At 35.8% G+C, this 19502-nt stretch overlaps 1 protein-coding gene across 3 annotated transcripts in view; it reads left to right on the forward strand.

Annotated features, from left to right (window-relative positions):
- FOXJ3 (forkhead box J3) overlaps window positions 1-19502 on the forward strand; it is a 149938-nt gene that overhangs the window by 62267 nt on the left and 68169 nt on the right. For all 3 annotated transcript variants that reach the window (XM_047083141.1, XM_047083143.1, XM_047083142.1), the window contains one exon: window positions 1499-1573. In XM_047083141.1, coding sequence (XP_046939097.1) covers window positions 1499-1573 — 75 coding nt within the window. The remainder of the gene's footprint in view (window positions 1-1498; window positions 1574-19502) is intronic.

The following is a 19502-nucleotide window of genomic DNA, read 5'->3' on the forward strand; positions in this document are numbered from 1 at the left end:
GTAAAGGCCCATGGAGAAGAGCTTGAAGAGTGAGTGGGAACTTCCCTTATATTTGGGGCCCTTGGTACTCTAAACTGACACACTAGCCCTTGGCCTTTCAAATTTTAGCTAGCTTCTTACATGCTTGGATGGTGGCTGCCTCTTTCTCCTATACTCTGCCAAAAGGTGAGACAACTTGTCTTTTTTCTCTTTGGGCTTGTCCTTCTCAGGAATTTAATTTGTTGGTCTGCCTTGTAGCTTTAGCTCCCCAGTGTGGCTCAAAAATAGGGTTTTATTTTCACTTACCCAAGCAGAGGTGGAACTCCCATTCATAAGTTTTCAATTGATGTTTTGATAAGATAGTCTTGAATTTATGTTCTATGGTCATCTTTTAAAAACTTTTTTAATGCCAGTATTACCCTGTGAGAGGGGAATTTTCATATAGGCATTATTGTTAGAGTTATGAATTTTATGTTAAAAAATAAAATAGACATTATGCCAAAATATGCCTCCTAAAATTCTAAGTAGTGGCTAAATGCAGTTGGAATCCCTCTCTACCAAATACCTGGCCATTGTGGAACAAAATTTATGGAATGGACTTGGAGCATTTCATTAAAAAGAAATGGCCTTTGGTTATTTTCTATAAAAATTATGGCACAGTCCTACTTATTCATGAAAAGATTTCCTATTTCACAGATTCTTCAGGTCTTCAAGTGCATTTTCCTGTCATCCAAGATGGTTATTCTTTCTTGCCGCACTGAGGAATGTAGGTGTTCTTGCTAGCCCTCTGTAGCCAGTGTCTTCTCATGTAGTAATCTTCTCATTGTAGTAAGAACCTAATTGGCATTTATACACTCATTTTGTAATGGCACAGTGGAATTTTTTTCAGCGTTGATAATTTGAAACTTGGAAAGGTTAACGATTTTTTTCTTTTAATGTTTATTTTTGAGAGAGAGTGTGTGTGCACATGTGCATGAGCAGGGGAGGGGCAGAAAGAGAGGGAGACCCAGAATCTGAAGCAGGCTCCAAGCTCTGAGCTGTCAGCACAGAGCCCGATGCAGGGCTTGAACTCACAAACCATGAGATCATGATCTGAGCTGAAGATGGACACTTAACCAACTGAGCCACCCAGGCACCCCCCAGAAAGATTTAAATCTGAAGCTCATTTAAAAAGCTTATTCTACTTGAAATTGTATTCTATGCATAGAGATATTTAGACTCCTGATTCTGTTGTTGTTGTTTTACTTTTTTTTTTTTAAGTTTATTCTGAGAGAGACCGCGCAAGTGGGAGAGGGGCAAAGAGGGAGACAGAGAATCCTAAGCAGCCTCTGTGCTGCTAGCGCAGAGCCTAATGCAGGGCTCAAACTCATGAAAACATGAGATCATGACCTGAGCTGAAACCAAGAGTTGGACGCTTAACCAACTGAGCCAACCAGGCATCCCCTGATTCTGTTTTTAAAGATGGGATTTGGTTTTTTGGATTTCCAATGACCCTGTGTTTTCTCTTCTTTAATTTCAGAACTCCATACGACATAATCTGTCACTGAACAAGTGTTTCCTTAAAGTGCCTCGATCAAAGGATGACCCCGGAAAGGTAGGATTCATTATCTTAAGATAAAATAATTGGATTCTTCATTATATGTTATCACGTTTGTATCTGAGTAATGTCTGTTATATATAGAGAAACAGAATTGGAATGAGAGCCCTCAAGAACATGCCTAATTCATTGATTAGGAACCTTCCTGATCCTTTTTCACTTCACCCTACCTCATCCCCATTTTAATTGGTAATCTTCAAGGACCAACTAGGCAGAGACAGCATTCTTTTTAAGCAGTCGAAGTTAGCTAGTGTAGAGCTGGTCTTCTGTTAAAGTTTAGTACTTCTAATCTTGTTTCTCTTTGGTTATTAAGTACTGTATATTAATTTAAATTTGGTTTTTGAACTGCTTGTCAGGAACCACAGTTTGTTATTTATTGCATGTAGGAGGTAGATTTGGTAGATCTTGACACCACATAGAAGTAATTCTTACCCTGAAATAAAATTGTATGTTCCTTGTTTTCTTAGTTGCTGTTTTTTCCTTTGCATTCCGTTTATATCCTGCCACTAGTACACTTTTAGTATTTTATCTACAGAGACTTCTCCTCTTTTTGGTTTTAGTAGTCATATTAACTGCAGTGTTCCCTGAACTTGGTACTAGTTACTTGGCTTCTAAACCTCAGAGTACTCTGTTAGACCATAATTTCATTGTCATGATAAATTATTAGATTAGGACTTTGAGAGAGTGTATCTGTTGGCAAACATGCATTGTTGTTTGGCTGGAACCAGCCGGTGTTTTAAGCTAACCATCCCTGGAAGAATGTTTCTAAAATTTTAGTAAGCCTGGTTATGTTACCACCCTGCTTAAAAGTACTCCCCGTGTCTTGGAGATGTTTCCTTGTGTTGTCAAGTACCCTTTATGCTTTTCCTTGATCTGCCTTTCTAGCTATGATTCTCGTTCAAGACCCACTGTGAGGAACTACTTAAAGTTTCTCATGCCTTTCATATGATCTTCTCTTGCTGCACAAACTCTCTTTCTCGGCTTACCTGGCCTACTCCTTGGGTCTTTTAAGATTGAGCTACAGCATTACTTCTCTGAAGCTTTTTGTTTCCATGTACTTCAGCTGAGTTTGTTGTTCCCTCTTGATTTCCTATTACTTTGTCATCATTGCAGTAGCTTCTGACTGTTCGATTCTTGGGTTTACTACCTACAATGTATAGTAACTTTCACAAAGTAGCCAGTGCTGTCTTTCAAAAATGTTACGCTAATCACATGTTTTCTGTGTTTAAAATCTTCATTGTTTATCTGCTGTCCTTAGGTTAAAGTCTAAACTTAGGGTAGGGAGTCATTATATTGTTCACTTTTTAGCTCCAGTTGCTTGGACAGTAGCTGGTGGCACTGAGGGAGGACACACTCTTGTTGAATGAATGAATGTATTGTATCCTCTTCTAGATGGTTAATTTCTTGAGGTTAGAGATGGAGAGTTACTCATTTTCACTATAAAGCAGGCACTCTTAAAAAATGGATGTTTTCTATAGCACCTTCTGTGACCTGCCCCATTAAGTTGCTTCTCAGTAAGATTGAATAAATTATTACTATAGTCTAGTTATTTGGTCCAATTTATTATTTGTGTTCATAATTCTCCAAGGTTTTGTTTCTTTTCTTTAAAGCAGGCTTATTTGTAAAAAAACAATAATAATAATGAATTGTAACTTTTTATATTTGCTTCGTTACAATTTTGGGGGGCAGTGAGTATATATGAATCTCAATGAAAATGTTCTTAAGAGTTTAGAGATTATTTTATTAGAGTTCTTTGAGGGCACTAATTGGATTTTATAAATATTTGGTTCAGATTTAATTTTTACATAAGGTTTAAATCATTAAAAAAATAAACCAACACACCTGAGTGCTTTACTATATTATGTACTAAGTCTTAACCAGTTGGAGATCTATTTTAAAAAGCTTGTGCTGTCAGGTTTCCTTTTGTGCAGAACCTAAAACTTTTCTCCACCTTTAATTAAATAGTGTCATGGATAAGGCAGATGTAGAAAACATATGTTACTCTTCAACTATTCTTTTTGAATCAGAATTGTCTTAACATGCAACCAAAACAAAATGCAGAAATAAATAGAATCCTGAGAAGTTAATAACAGATTTCAACTTTTACCATTAGTCTCCAGTTTTAAAGTTTGTTTTAATCAAAATGCATCATTGTTATCATTGATTTGGGTCACAATAGTAAATACCATACATTTAATCTTATAAAGTACAGTATATTAATAATAGATACATTTTTTTTCCAGTCTCAAGGTGAGATTTAAATACCCATTGTTCTTATTTATTTTGGTCAGAAGTAAATGTTGTAAATCTCATCTTATAAAATTTATATGAATCAAATCATTTTAATTTTTGATATCAAAATATGATTTTTGTTTTAAAATCCCATTGCCTAAAAAACATTTTGAAAAACTTCAGATCTAGCCCATTTGATAGAAGAGGAAACTCAGGCCAGTAAACGAAGGATGACTTGTCCAGGTTTAGTGAGGAATTAGAGCCCAATTGGCCAGACTTACTTGCAGTCACAGTAACCCAACTACAGACCAACTGAAGGGACTAAACATCTACAGGACGAGCTGGAGCCTGGTTCTACCATGAATGTCTCTTTACATCCCTTAGTTCTGCTACCTTCTCGGATGGCTTCTTTTTTCATCCCAGTTAATGGCAGAGATGACCATCAGCAGCTTCTGGCTTCTATTCTCCTAGTTTATTCTGGCTTCTGTTCTACTAGTTTACTAACCCTTAGCAGAAGGGGGGTGTTTGGTGTCCTCCCCCACCGAGTCACCTGGAATATAGCAAACATCTTAGAATGCCTGCTGAGCAAGCAGAACATACCTGGTTTCTTGGTTCCTTGTTTCTTAGACTAATGCTTTTTCTGCTGTACCAATCTTCCTTGAGAGGGAGACCAAAATGTTAGTTAAGTTTTGGTACTTATGAATTGTTTTTTCTTTTTGTATTACAGTGTTTCCTGGCATTTGAGGAGCTTTTCCAAAACCACCCTCACCACAGTGGGAGAAAACCATTGAGCCAAGGTGGGGTGGGAGTAGTTTTCGGTCTTGGGTATGGGGTGGACTTTAACCCCTTAGGATTTTACTAGCTGCTGCCATGACTCACATTGGGTCCAAGAGGTAGAGGTAGAAGTAGTGTGTCCAGCGTCTTTTTCCCTCTATTTTCATTTGTATGGCTTCCTGTTCAGTGGATTACCGGAGAGATATGAAGGCCGACCTAAACTTGGAAGAGTGTTGATGAATTACAGATATTTTTATATGACTATTTATTCCTGATTCAATTCTTCATTTTCTAGAAATCTTTGTCATAAAAGCCCTTAAAATTTGAATCTCTCCCATGTACATTAATGGGTTGACATTGATTTTCCTATGTTCCCTTAAACTAATTTCAAATAGCCACATTATACTTTCTTTGAAAAGAAACACAAAATGAAATTACATTTTGCAGCCATAACTCTGTCTTTTGTGGGACAGATTTCTATTTTCTCTCCCCCAACCCCCTTTAAAGTTTATTGATTTATTTTGAGAGAGACAGAGCAAGTGGGGGAGGGGCAGAGAGAATTTCAAGTAGGCTCCATGCTGTCAGTGCAGAGTCTGATGTGGGGCTCGAACTCTCATGTATGGTAAGATCATGACCTGAGCCGAAACCAGGGGTGGGACACTTAACCGACTGAGCCACCCAGGTGCCCCTCTTTTCCCTTGGTTACAACCATGTTTCTGTATGTTTTAGTCCATCTCCATTTTTTTAAAAATTATTTCTGCCTTTTATCTCTTCTCTTTTCATTAGCTTTATTTTCTGTATTTTTGTCTGTTTTTTTACTCTAATTGTTGTTGTTGTTAAAGTCTTCTTATCCTGCCTTTTATTCACACATGCCTCTTAATTAGCTTAAAGGAAGGTAAATATTTTCACATTATGGGAAAACAGAGCCTATCAGTTAAATTTACTTAAAAAAAATGTCTTTCTTTGCTTTCTACCTTCATGATTTCTCAATCCTTTTCCCTCTTCTCCAACTCAGAAAAATGGTACTTTGATTTTAAAGGAAATGAAAGATAATAGGAAGTGGTTTCAATAATTGCATAATTAATTAGCAATAGTGGGTTCTAATAGAACTGAGGTGATAGCTAAGAATGCCCCGTGAAGGCCACCTGTCTGTTCTGTTCTGGGAAAGATAACTTCAGTGAATTCATAGTAAGAAGAGCTTTTTGGGGCTGGTGGAGGTGATGCTTTTTCTTGCCCGGGGATGGGAAGGTTGTAAAGGCTTCGTGGCTGTGAATATCGGAGTCTCCTGGTTTGTGAGGAAACAACAAACTCAGCTGCTAGAAAATGAACTTTTGGAAGTTCTGAGACTGTAATTTTTTTCTATTCTTTTCCTCTGTCATGATATGGAGACCATAGCTTAGTTGACTGATCTCTTGTTTTCAAAGGGTATTCTTTTTTTGGCCTTATTAGTATTGTGTTGTATTTATTTATAAATTGTCTCTTATTTGTTGGTATCCTGTTTTGGTCACTTTATTTGTTAAAAGATGTAGAAAAAAATGGAGAGGTTTGAAAGTACATAAGATACAACATTAAGTGATTTAACAGTGTTGTAGCAATCACAGGTGTGTACCGTAAAGAAGGAAGATACGAGTGTAATGTTAATACTAATCTTAAAGTAGGTGTATGATTTTTGTGAAGAAGTAGTTAACTTCTTATCTTTGTCTTTGTGTAAAACCAAACAGGAAATAGGCTTTAAAGACAAAAGCAAGAGTTTGGTTAGACAAAAATAAGGGCATCTTATTTATTTGATTGAAAAAAAACACTGGTAGGGTTCCAAGGGATGTTTTAGAGTTTGCCACTTCTGAAGCATTTTAAGGATAGATGAAATTCTTAATCTTTGTGATTTTAACTCATGGTAGGTAAGAGCCCCACTTGAAGGCTGGGAACAGGACATGATCAAGTTGAGCTGAGGGACTAGTGAGAACAAAGTTGGGATAGAATCAGGAGTTAAGGGAATTAATGTAAGAACAGTAGTCACCCCTTATCTGCAGGGGATATATTCCAAGATGCCTGAAACCATGGATAGTACAGAGGCTATATACTATGTCTTTTTCCTATACATACATACCTATGATAACATTTAATTTACAAATTAGGCACAGTAAGAGATTAACAATAATAACTAATGGTAAAATATTAACAATTTTTATAATATACTATGATAAAAATTATGTGAATGTCATGCCCCCCACAAATATCTTATTATCATCTATTCCCCCTTGTTCTTGTGATGATTGTGAGATGATAAAATGCCTGCCTGCCTGCCTGATGGGATGAAGAGAGGTGAATGATGTAGGTATTGTGGTATGTCGCACTGGGCTACTCTTGTCCTTCTGACGATGTTAGAAGGAGGGTCATCTGCTTCTGGACCATAGTTGTGACAAACTGCAGAATGTGAAACTGGGGATAGGAGAGGGACTAGTGTACTCTTATGAGGTCCAAGAATGACAAAAAGGAGTGGTACCATGAGTGCTTTTTAAGGCAAAGGTGGATTATGAATGTAAGACCGTTCATTAGACAAACCACGATTAGAAAGCCCAGAGTGAGCACGGGCATTTGAAGAGGTTTGAAAGTTTGAGTGAAGTAAGAGATATGAGGGTCATATTCAGAGAGAGAGAGAGAGAGCGCATTGCAGAAATTGACAGAAGTGCTGCCACAGAGCCTTGACAGTATACTTAGGGCAGTTTAGAGTGGCCTTTTATTTGCACCATACCATATTCTCTCTTCTTTTTTTAAGGGCGGGAGGTAACATTTTGTTGTTGCTGGCCTCCTGTTTTCTTTTCCGTATCTAAACTACTTTAAAAAATAGTATTTTGCCAACAAATTAATTTAAAAAATTATATATGGTAAAATTTACTTTTTGGTGTATAATTCTAGATGTTTTGACAAATGGATACAATTTAACCAACACTATCATCAAGCTGTGGAATATTATTGTCCGTTGGTAGTCAGCCCTTTCCTCCACTCCCAGGTCACTATTGATCTGTTTTCTGTCCCTGTAATTTTGCCTTTTCCAGAAGTTCATATAAGTGAGACTCATAAAGTAGGTAGCCTTTTGAGTCTGGCTTCTTTCACTTAGCATTATGCATTTGAGTTCCATCTATGTTGTTGTATTAGCAGTTCATTCTGTTTTATTGTATATATTCCATTGTTTAGATTTACCACATTTAATCACCATTTGAAGAACATGTGGGTTGTTGCCAGCCATAATTTCATTTGACCATCAAATTCTTTTCTTTTAGGCTTAGACTCAGTAATTAATTTGGCAAATACTAAGATACAGGACAATGTTGAATTAATCTAAACTAATAACCTGTAATAGTCATACTAAACTGCTTTGTGGGTTATATTAAATATAGGTGAGCATTCTGTCTCTTGCAAATCAGTTGTGATACAGTAAACTTTATTTATTTCCAGCTTAAAAAATTAATTTCCAAAAGGACTAAGGGCACTGATGATTTAAAAACAAGATATGGCCAACTATTAATCACTTACTAGAGCATATTATTTTTAAGTATCCTTAACATTTAAGGATATACTATAATTGATATGCTAATTATATATTTTTAATTCAGTGGTTAGGGGTAAATTCCTTAACAGTCTTTCCTGAGCAACACTTAGCTTAATTTGATAATCAATATATTTAAAAGTAATAAAAACCTTCACTTGTTCAGCAAGAGTATTCCAGGGAACTGAGCTGGCATCAGGATAATTTTTGTCCATACATTCATTTAGCCAACTAGCCAGCCATGCTGCCTGCCTTTGAGTGCCTCTTGTGTATTCTACTGCTTATAGTCTGTTTTTGTGGTCTGAGTAGAATGACTGTTTAACTTCTGGTCCAAACTAGAGATTGCTAAGAATGAAAGGGGGCACTATTCGTAATTATGCTTAGGAAACAGGTATAAACCAAGACAAACTGGGAAGTATGTTCACTCTGTATGGTACATGCAACTGCTGTACCGTGGAACTATGGGCAGTTACCAGGCAGTTACTAGCATCCTAAGATGTTGGAAGGTAAACAAAACAAAACAAAATTTTTAAACTGATTTGCAAATCTAAACTGGGAGAGAAATAAAACATTGAGACAAAATATACAGTATAAAGCCAAAGAAGTCAGGGACAAAAAGCATCCAATATTGTGTCTGAGGCTCTTGATGATGTGCATTGAGAGATGAGGATGAGCAGAGAATAGTCTGTGATGATTCACTTTACCAGCGAACCATGTATACTTGGCAGTAGGGTTCGTTAAAACATAAAATTCACAGATTTAGCCATTTGGAATGGTTAGCAATTTATGATAGGGACTGTTTTCCCTAGGAGTGTGAAATAAATAGTAACTTCTTATGTTTATATTTAATCAGATAATGGCATTAAAAAATATTTTATTAAAAAAATTTTTTTAATGTTTACATATTTCTGAGAGAGAGAGAGAGAGACACACACAGAGAGAGAGAGAGAGAGAGACAGAGCATGAGCGGGGGAGGGGCAGAGAGAGAGGGAGACACAGAATCCGAAGCAGGTTCCGGGCTCTGAGCTGTCAACACGGAACTCGACACAGGGTTCAAGCGCCCAACCTACTGAGCCACCCAGGCACCCCAAAAAGATTTTTTTTAAGTGATCTCTACACCTAACTTGGGACTCGAACTCACAACCCTGAGATCAAGAGTTGCACGCTTTTCCAAGTGAGCCAGCCAGGTACCCCATGTGGGATATCTTGAAGTTGGCAGTTGATTGTTTTTGGAAGATGTGTTCAAAGCTGTACAGTTCTAGTTTGTGATCTTTGGGATTTTGCACACTAAGATATTGCAGTTTTCTCCCTCAGGAGGACATTAACCTGCTGTACCAGAATTGTTGACATGAATTAATAACAATTCTACATCTGTATACTACTTTACAGATTAGGGAGTTACTTATAAGTATTATCTCAATCTTTACAATAAACCCCAGTTTTAGATGGTGATCTTTAAGCCCATGGTAGAGTTTTCCATAGAAGATTAGTTTTTGTAAGTGTCACATAATGGAACTTCACGTAGATGAAATCATTCAGTATACAGTTGATCCTTGAAAACACAGATCCACTTATACATGGAATTTTTCAAGAAATAAAGTACTTTAAGTGTATTTTGTTTTTCTTACATTTGTTTTAAACATTGTTTTCCTCTAGCTTACTCTATTGTAAGAATACAGTGTATAATACATATAACACAAAATGTGTTAATTAACTGTTTATGTTATCAGTAAGCCTTCTTCTGGTCAACAGTAGGCTATTAGTTAAGGTATGGGAGAGTCAAAAGTTAAATTTTGATGAACATGCCCCAAAGCATGTTCTCAGGGCAACTGTATTTTCTGTTTATGTCTGACTTCTTTCAGTAATGTCTGTGATGCTATTGCATATGTCAGTTTTTGTTTATTATTGCTAAGTAGTATTCCATTTATTCATGGATCTGTTGATGGACATTTGGGTAGTTTTCATTTTGGGACTATTAAGAACAGGCTACTAAGAAATTCTCGTACAAGTTTTCTGTGGACATGTGCCTTCATTTCTGTAGAATAATACAGTATTTCTGTGTCAAAGGGCAGGTGGAAGAGTAACTTTATAAGAAACTGCCAAATCCTTTTCTGTAGTAGTTGTGTATTTTAAATTCCCAATAGCAGTGCATGAGAATTTCAGATGCTCCACATCCTGGTCAACAGGTGGTGTCAGCTATCTCCTTAGTTTAGCCATGTTGGGGGGTATGAGGTGGTATCTTGTTATGGTTTAATTTTGAGTTTTTTCATGTTGAGCATCTTTCCATGTGCCTACAGGTCATTTGTATATTCTCTCTTCTCAAGGTTCCTTTAAAGTCTTTTGCCCTTTTTTTTTCTTTTTAAAATTTGGTTGTCATTATTACTGAGCTGTAGGAGGGTTTTGTTGTTTTTTAATGTATTCTGGATACGTTTTTTCTTAGATTTAAATTTTGTAAATATTTTTTCAGACTGGTTTGCCTTTGTTTTTATAATAGTGTCTTAAAACGAGTAGACATTTTGGCTTTTGATGAAGTCTAATTTACCAATTTTTAATTTAATGATTAGTGGCTTTTGCGTTGAAATCAGCCAAGGCCATAATGATATTATCCTCTATTTTCTTCCGTAGATCTTACATTTTTTTAATTTTAATTTTAATTTTTTAAATTTTATAAAGTAATCTCTATGCCCAGCGTGGGACTTGAACTCAGGACTCTGAGATCAAGATTTGCCTGCTCTACCGACTGAGCCAGCCAGGCACCCCAGATTTTATGGTTATAGAGTTAACTTTTAGGTCTGTAACTCATTTGAAATTAATATTTGTGTATGATATGTTTAATCTTCCTGTTGATTTGTCTTTTATCTTTATGAAATGTTCTTAAAATACTCTTTGTTTTGAAGCTTACTTTTTCTTATCCTAATATAACCACTACAGTTTTCTTATGTAGCTTTACGGTATATATTTTCTAGTATTTTGCTGTTGGCCTATACATGCTTTTGTGTTTAAGGTATGTCTCTTATAAACAGCATGTAGTTATTGGCTCTTGCCTTTTAAATCCAGTCTAACAATCTCTGCCTTCTAGTTGGGGTGCTTAGTCCATATTTAATATGATTATTCATATGGTTGCAATTTGTTTTTCTTTTGTTTCTTTGTTGCTTCATTTCTGCAACCTTTGGGATTAATCAAATAGTTTAAAGTACTCTCTTTTATCTCCTTTATTGACTTAACTGTGCTCTTTTTATTTTTTGTTAGTCATGCTAGAGCTAAATGTGTAATACTAACTTACCAAAGTCTAGAGGTAATCTACCACCTTTCACTTCATATTTCATACTTCATAACGTTTACTACTTACCTTTTCCCACCCACTTGACAAATCCAGTAACCTTAGAACAGTACAGTTCTATTTATTTATCTTTTTCTTTCTTTGTGCTGTCATAGCTTATACTTTTACTTACGACACAAGTCTCACCGTAGGATTGTTTTATTTGCTTTAGATAGCAGTGTTTTAAGGAAATCATGCTGAAGAAAATATTTTCCTAATTATTTACCTTCTCTGATGTTCTTTTCTGTAAATCCAAGTTTCAAGCTGATCTCTTTCCCCTTTAGCCTAATACCATCCTTGGGCATTTTTTATAGTGCACGTCTGCAGAAAACACATTTTGTTGGCTCTTATTTATCTGAAAAGGTCTTTATTTCATCCTCTGAATACTTTTTCTGGATGTGGAATCTTCAGTTTGCAGGGTTTCCCCCACCTTTCAGAACTTTGAAGATGTTCTGTTGTACTTAGCCTTCCTTATTTCTGGTGAAAAGTCAGGTGTCATTTGTATTTTTATTCCCCTGTACCTGTAGTAGACCCATCTTATCCATGGATTTGCTTTCAGCAGTTTCAGTTACCCGTGGTCAGCTGTGTTCCTGAAGCAGATGATCCTCCTTCTGACGTATCGTCAGAAGGTCAGTGGTAGCCTCATGCTGTGTCACAATGCTTACGTCATTCACCTCACTTCATCTCATCATATAGGCATTTTATCATCTCACATCATCGCAGGAAGAAGGGTGAGTATGGCACAATAAGATATTTTGAGAGAGAGACCACATTCATATAACTTTTATTATAGTATGTTATAATTGTTCTACTTTATTATTATTGTTGTTAATCTTTTATGGTACCTGATTATTATTTTTATTTTTTATTGTGCCTAATTTTTAAATTAAGCTTTATCATCGGTATGTGTGTATAGGAAAAAAACATAGTATGAATAGGGTTTGTGCTATCCAGTTTCAGACATCCGCTGTGGAGGTCTTAGAATGTATTTCCTGTAGATAAGGGGGGCTGTGGTAATGTGCCCCCTTGCTCTCCCCTCTCTGTCTTTTGTGGTTTCCAAGATTTTTCTCTATTTTTAGATTGAAGGAGTTTGTGCCCCAGTGTAATTTTCTTTGTATTTATTCTGCATGGGATTTGCTTATCTTCTAGGATCTACAAAAAGAGGTTTTCATCTAAATTTGGGATATTTGGGTCATTAGTTTTTTCAAAAAATTAGGGCCCTCTTTTCTTCTAGTCCAGTTAAAATACAGACTTAAAATAAAGTAAAATAAAATATAGACTGTTTGGGGCACCTGGGTGGCTCAGTCATTTAAGCATCTGACTCTTAATTTCGGCTCAGGTCATGATCTCATGTTTCATAAGTTGGAGCCCCACATGGGGCTCTGCACAGATAGTGCAGAGTCTGTTTGGGATTCTCTCAACTCCTTTCTTTTCTCTGCCCCTCCCCAGAAATGACTGACATCATTTCATAGGTCACTGAGGCTTTATTTTCACTTGTTCTTTTTTCTTTTTATTCCTCATATTAGATCATTTTTACTGATCTATCTTCAGGATTTCTCTTTCACTTTGTCCTATCTATTAAACATGTCTGGTGAACTTCTTATTCCGGTTATTGGATTTTTAAATCTAGAATTTCCATTGGTCTTTTTTGGGTATGTTCACAGATAATTGGTGAAATTAGTTTAGTCAAATGCTTTGATGCTGGACATTAGGGCTTTTTTGTTTGTCCCAGCCAGTTCCTGGACCTGAGACATGCCCAGGAGCTTCTGCTTCATTGTGTTTTTTGTTTTTTTGTTTTTTTTTCATTTTTATAGTAAGAAGATATGTAGTACTGCCCTGATCTGTACAGGGTTTAGGCAGCTCATGAACCTAGTCTATTCTTTCATCTGATTTCTTACATCTTTGATGTTTTCAGATCCTGGGTTTTTATTTTTTTTTTAATTTTTTTTTTTTTCAACGTTTATTTATTTTTGGGACAGAGAGAGACAGAGCATGAACGGGGGAGGGGCAGAGAGAGAGGGAGACACAGAATCGGAAACAGGCTCCAGGCTCCGAGCCATCAGCCCAGAGCCCGACGCGGGGCTCGAACTCACGGACCGCGAGATCGTGACCTGGCTGAAGTCGGACGCTTAACCGACTGCGCCACCCAGGCGCCCCGATCCTGGGTTTTTAAAGAGTTGTTTTGTTTTGTTTTTGAGAGAGAGAGACAGAGAGATCGAGTGAGCATGCACACAAGTTGCGGAGAGGGACAGAGAGTTCCAGGTAGGCTCCACACTCAGAATGGAGCCCAACATGGGTCTCGATCCCACAACCCTGGGGTCATGACCCAAGCCAAAATCAAGAGCTAGACGCTTAACCAACTGAGTCACCCAGGTGCCCCTGGATCCTGGGTTTTTATGTTTAAAACAAAGTTATTACAAGAAATGAGAATTTTAAGAAATAAAGTTATTTTAATGATAAGTTATATTACTGTGTTACTTCCAACTGGTCTCCTTCCTCTAATCTGTTTCCCTCTGCTCTATCTTCTGCAATGCTACCGTTAGCTATGATATGCAAGTAAAACCACAAACATGTCTCTATTGCCATATTTTCAACTCCAGCCCCCCGCTTCATGCCCCTAAAGTTATATTCAGGCTATACTGCATTATTTTTCTTCCATTTATGATGCAGTTTTATATCTTTTTATTTCTGAAGGTATTTTCATATCTTCATTGTGTTTAAAATAGTCTTTCTTTCCATCTTCTTCATCCTTTGGTGGCCAACTGAAATGTCCACATTACTCTAAACAGTGGGTAACAGTCTTTTTTCTCCCTGTAACAACTTTTCTTCCTTTCTGTTTATTTTCACCTCTCTTCTTGTTATTACCATAGCTCTTTGAGCATACCACTATTATAGTTCTTGAACGATGGTAGCTATTTGTATTTTTATCTGTTATACTCTGTTGTGAGTTTTTTGTTGACAAGGTTTGGGGATTGGGTCTTTGTACTTGGCATCTTCATACCCCCATAGCACCTAGCATTTTATCTGTACATAGTGGCTGTTTAATAAACATTTATCACAAGAATGATATTTATCTTTTCCTAGTTAACCAAGAAGTGGCTGTTGTATGTTTCTTAAGGAAACTTTTCTAATTATGCATTAATTCTCTTGGTATTTTAAATTAAGGATGGTTTTTAGATGTTTAGAAGTTGTCACTTTATTTCTTCTTTTACTCTTGGTCAGTAAGGCAGCGTCAAGACAATTTATTTCATTTCTCAACATTAGTTTACTAATACGAGTTTGAGAGAATCTTTGGAGTTCTTATTCTTCAAGTAGATGAACTGCTTGACTTTCTCTGACATTAGTGACTAGTTAGAACTTGTATCAAAGACTGACATGGTCCAAAGAAATCAAGAGATTTGAGTTCTCTCTGGGCAATACTACTGACTTGGTTTTGTGAAAAGTGACTTTTGACTGTTAAGCATATCACTTTATTAGATTAGAGCTCTTGATTCTTATTTTTTCTTAAATATTTTTTATTGAGATCTAATTCACATGCCATAAGATTTATCGTTTAAAAGCATATGAGTCCATGGTTTTTAGTATATTTGCAAAGTTGTGGGACCATCACCACTATCTAATTTCAGGACGTTTTTATTTTATCACCCCAAAAAGAAACCCTTCAGTAGTCATTAGTAGTCATCCTTCATTCTGCCTTTACTCTCCATTTCTATGGATTTGCCAGTTTGGACATTTTATGTGAATAGACTCATTGTATGTGGCCTTTTGTGTCTGGCTTCTTTCATTTAGCGTAAGATTTTCAGGGTCATCTATATTGAAGCATGTAGCAGTATTTCATCCCTTTTTTGTGCCTAAATCATACTCTGTGATATGTATGAACATATCACAATTATTTATCTGTTCATCAATTGGTGGACATTTGGGTTGTTTCTACTTTGGTTATTATGAAAAATGCTGCTGTGATCATTTTTGTACAAGCTTTTGTATGAACATAATGTTTTCATTTTTCTACAAATGGGATTGCTGGGTCATATGTTTAATCTTTTGAGGAACTGCCATACTTTTCTGTAGGAACTATATGCCATTTTACATTTTCACAGTTATGAGGCTTCCAGTTTTTTCATACCCTTGCCAACCCTTTTGATTATGCCTTTTTGATTACAGCCATCCCAGTGGGTATGAAGTGGTATCTCATTCTCTTATGGGTTTGATTGCATTGCTCTAATGGTAAATGAGGAGTTTCATTTTTTCATGTGTGTATTGGCCATTCATATATCTCTTTTGGAGAAGTGTCTGTTCAGATCCTTTGGCCATTTTTTAATCAGGTTGTCTTTTGATTAGTGAGTTTTAAGTGTCCTTTATCTATTTTAGGTACAAGTCCGGTATCATATGTTTGTTGCAGGTTTCCTTCCATTGTGCAGGTGTGTTTTCACTGTCTTGATAGTGTCTATTGATAAAACACAGACTTTAAATTTTGATAAATTTATCAATTTTTCTTTGGTTGTTGTGCTTTTCGTGTCATATCTAAAAAGTCATTGACTAATCCCAGGTAATGAAGATTTATATTTCTTTTTTAAGAGTTATATACTTTCAGTTCTTACATTTAGGTCCCTGATCCATTTTGGGTTAATTTTTATGTATGCTGTGAAGAGGCCCAATTTCATACTTTTGCATGTGGATATCCAGTTTTCCCAGCACCATTTGTTGAAAAGACTGTTCTTTCCCCATTGTTTTATCTCAGTATTCTGTGGAAAAATCCTTTGGCTGTAAATATACAGGTTTATTTCTAGACTCTTAATTCAGATTACTATAATTTCATACTATTAAAATTAGGAGATGTGAATCTTCCAACTTTTTTCTTCGTTTTCAAGATTGTTTTGACTATTCTAGGTCAAATACATATTTATTTTAGGGTCAGCTTGTTAATTTCTACAAATAAACTGTGATTTTGGTAGGAATTACATTGAATTAGAGATCAATTTGAGGTGTATTGCCATCTTAACAATATTAAATCTTCCAGTCCATGAGCACAATATATTTTTACATCCTTTATTCCTTTTAACTTGAATAAAATACTGGGTATGTATAAAAACAAGTAGAGCAGCAGTATCTATAGTCCCATGAACCTCTGGAAGTTCTAAATATTTTAACTATTTTAATAATTTTAGTGTATCTTCAAATAAGACATTTATTGGAGTTAAGCTTGGTAATCATTTATTAAATTATAACTTATGCTAGTTGTTAAGCTTGGCTCTGGAGATATAAGGATGACTAAGAGATCACTGCCATTAAGACTTCTGGTCTAGGGAGGAAATCACTTATAAAGATAATTTCATACAGTATATTAGGTTCAGAGATAAAGATTTCTTGAGAGTTGTTGGCCAGTCTTCACTGTGTAAAGCTTTTTGCTACATAAAAAACTGATTATGAATTGTGTATTAGCACAACTTTTCCTAGCTGTGATAGCTTATAGAGAAGTTAAAAATAAGTACCGTAAAGGTTCTTAAGACTTTGAATTTTGAATTTTTTTTTTTTTTTCAACGTTTATTTATTTTTGGGACAGAGAGAGACAGAGCATGAACGGGGGAGGGGCAGAGAGAGAGGGAGACACAGAATCGGAAACAGGCTCCAGGCTCTGAGCCATCAGCCCAGAGCCTGACGCGGGGCTCGAACTCGCGGACCGCGAGATCGTGACCTGGCTGAAGTCGGACGCTTAACCGACTGCGCCACCCAGGCGCCCCAAGACTTTGAATTTTGGATTGTTAGTATCAATAATACATTTTTAATGAATTTTCAGGATTTATGAATTAATAATTACAAAAAAACTTAGAATCAGCATGCCACCTAAAATATTGAAGGAAATAAACAGCATTCATGTAAAGCAAAAGAAAAACTAAAAAAAGAAAAAAATTCTCTTTAGCTATCTGGACTCCTTTCTTGCCTTTTTTTTTTTTTTTTTTTTTAAACCTAGTCCTGTTTAATTTATTATTGTCTCATAGATCTGTGTGACTTTAGCACCAGAATTTGGCAATTCTGTTGAAGCCTGGGAACCCCTCTCAGAATAATACTTAAATTTAAATTAAATTTAATTTAACTTCATTTTTATTTTTTATTTTGCATGAGTTGGGGATACAGGCAGAGGGGAGAGAGACAGAATCCCAAACAGGCTCCATGCTCAGTGTGGAGTCCGACACAAGGCTCAGTCCCACAACCTGGAGATTATGGCCTGAGTCGAAATCAAGAGTCAGACTCTCAACCAACTGAGCCACCCACGCTCCCCAGAATAATATTTTACTTAAGCCAGAATAATCAGGATGCAAAATATAAACAGTTATATTAAAATTGTTATAAAAATATTATAACAAATTCATGATTCAGTAATCTACATGCTGCTTTAGTAACATTAAATAACAAAATTGAATGTGGCAGCATAGTAGTAGTAGTATTTTTGAGTGTGGTAGCCTATTAAATAACAAAAGTGGAAATGAATAATGAGCAGTAATGACTGACCTTTTGAGACAAAAACTATTAATGTGACAGGAATCAAATTGATTTGTCATTTGTTCCTTACATTTGTAATGGAAGGACATGCTGAATTTTCAGCATTTTCTCCTTACCCGATTTCATAATGTCCCTGAATCCTGTGCAGAGACCCTTGCGGAGTTCATGAATGCCAGGTTAAAAATGCTATTTCCACTCTTTCCTCTGCCTAAAATTGTTTTTTATTCCCTTTTCCTCCTGCCGCATCTGATGATGATCAGCCTGAGATTTAGCTCACTTGTCTCACTTAGCACTTGCTGATTATTTACTTGCCTTTTATTTGCTAGTCACTATTCTGATGTATTTGGAATACATCAGGAAACTGAACAAAATTCTTTGCCCCTGAGAAACTTACAGCCTTATGGGAGAATGACAGTAAACAAATACATAAATTATATAGAATTATATAGAATGTTAGATAATTATAAATGCTGTAGAAAAATATGCAGTAGGATAAAGTGGATTCAGTATGCATTGCCATTTTCAAAAGAGTAATAAGCAAGGTAAGCTGATTGAGAAAATGACTTTTAACAAGAACATGGAAGTGGTGAGAGTTAACAATACAGATACCTTTTCCGTCTCCTTCACCACAGCTGAAGACTGACTTTTTTATTTGTATTCCTAGTGCTAATGTTGTGACTAGCACATACACAATCAGCCCTTCATGAACTGTCATTAAGAGAAAGGTTGTTCACCTTTCTTGTGTCTGTCCATAGTTTGAGAAGTTTAACCAGTTTGGGTGATTGAACATGTGTCATTTTCCCAGTGGTGGGTTAGATAATATTCAGGTTATATCTAGGCATAGCTTGCTGTTCTTGCATTTACTTTCTGATAAGCCTTACTAAATGTAGTTTGGCTGTTATCATTAATCTTTTGTCTTTTTTTGTGCAAAGTACAAATAAAATAAATGTTAAATGAAAAGATAAAAGTTTAGGATCAGCCAAATTATTTAACTCTCTCAGGCACAGCTCTCTTCAGCAATCAAATGAAAGTTGTAATAGATTATTTCAAAGGTCCTTTTCAGCCCTTAAAATTTAAGATTTGCCAAATATTTTTTTGCTTGCTGTTTGATAGAAATTGTAGGAGATGAGAAAGAATATTGGAAGAGTAATTTGGAGCAATATGTGGTCAAATACTGGAGGAGGAAATATTTTATATATATTTTATTTAATCCTCAGTACTTCATCAGAGTCCATTGGACCCGGTTCAGTTTTTGAGTATCTCTTTTGAGCAGTTTTGATTCATAAAGATGGTTATTTTATGACATATTCTTTCTTAGAAATTTTCTAAAGAACAAATAGAAAATTTATGTATTTAAAAAAATGAATAAAACTTATTCTCTCTTGCAATTACCATGTGATTCCTTTATACATCTAACATGTATTATGGGATTTTATTGATCTTATTTTTCCTAAATCTTGAAATGATTACATCTCCTTATTTCATCATTGCCCATTAGTCCACAATGCCCAGACACTAAAGTAACACAAAAACAAGTTTCAGTACATAACTAA

The sequence above is a fragment of the Lynx rufus genome, unplaced genomic scaffold, assembly GCF_022079265.1.
Source record: "Lynx rufus isolate CCGP_SWC_20201006 ecotype Redwood Valley unplaced genomic scaffold, mLynRuf1.p SCAF_2, whole genome shotgun sequence".
Lineage (NCBI taxonomy): Eukaryota > Metazoa > Chordata > Mammalia > Carnivora > Felidae > Lynx > Lynx rufus.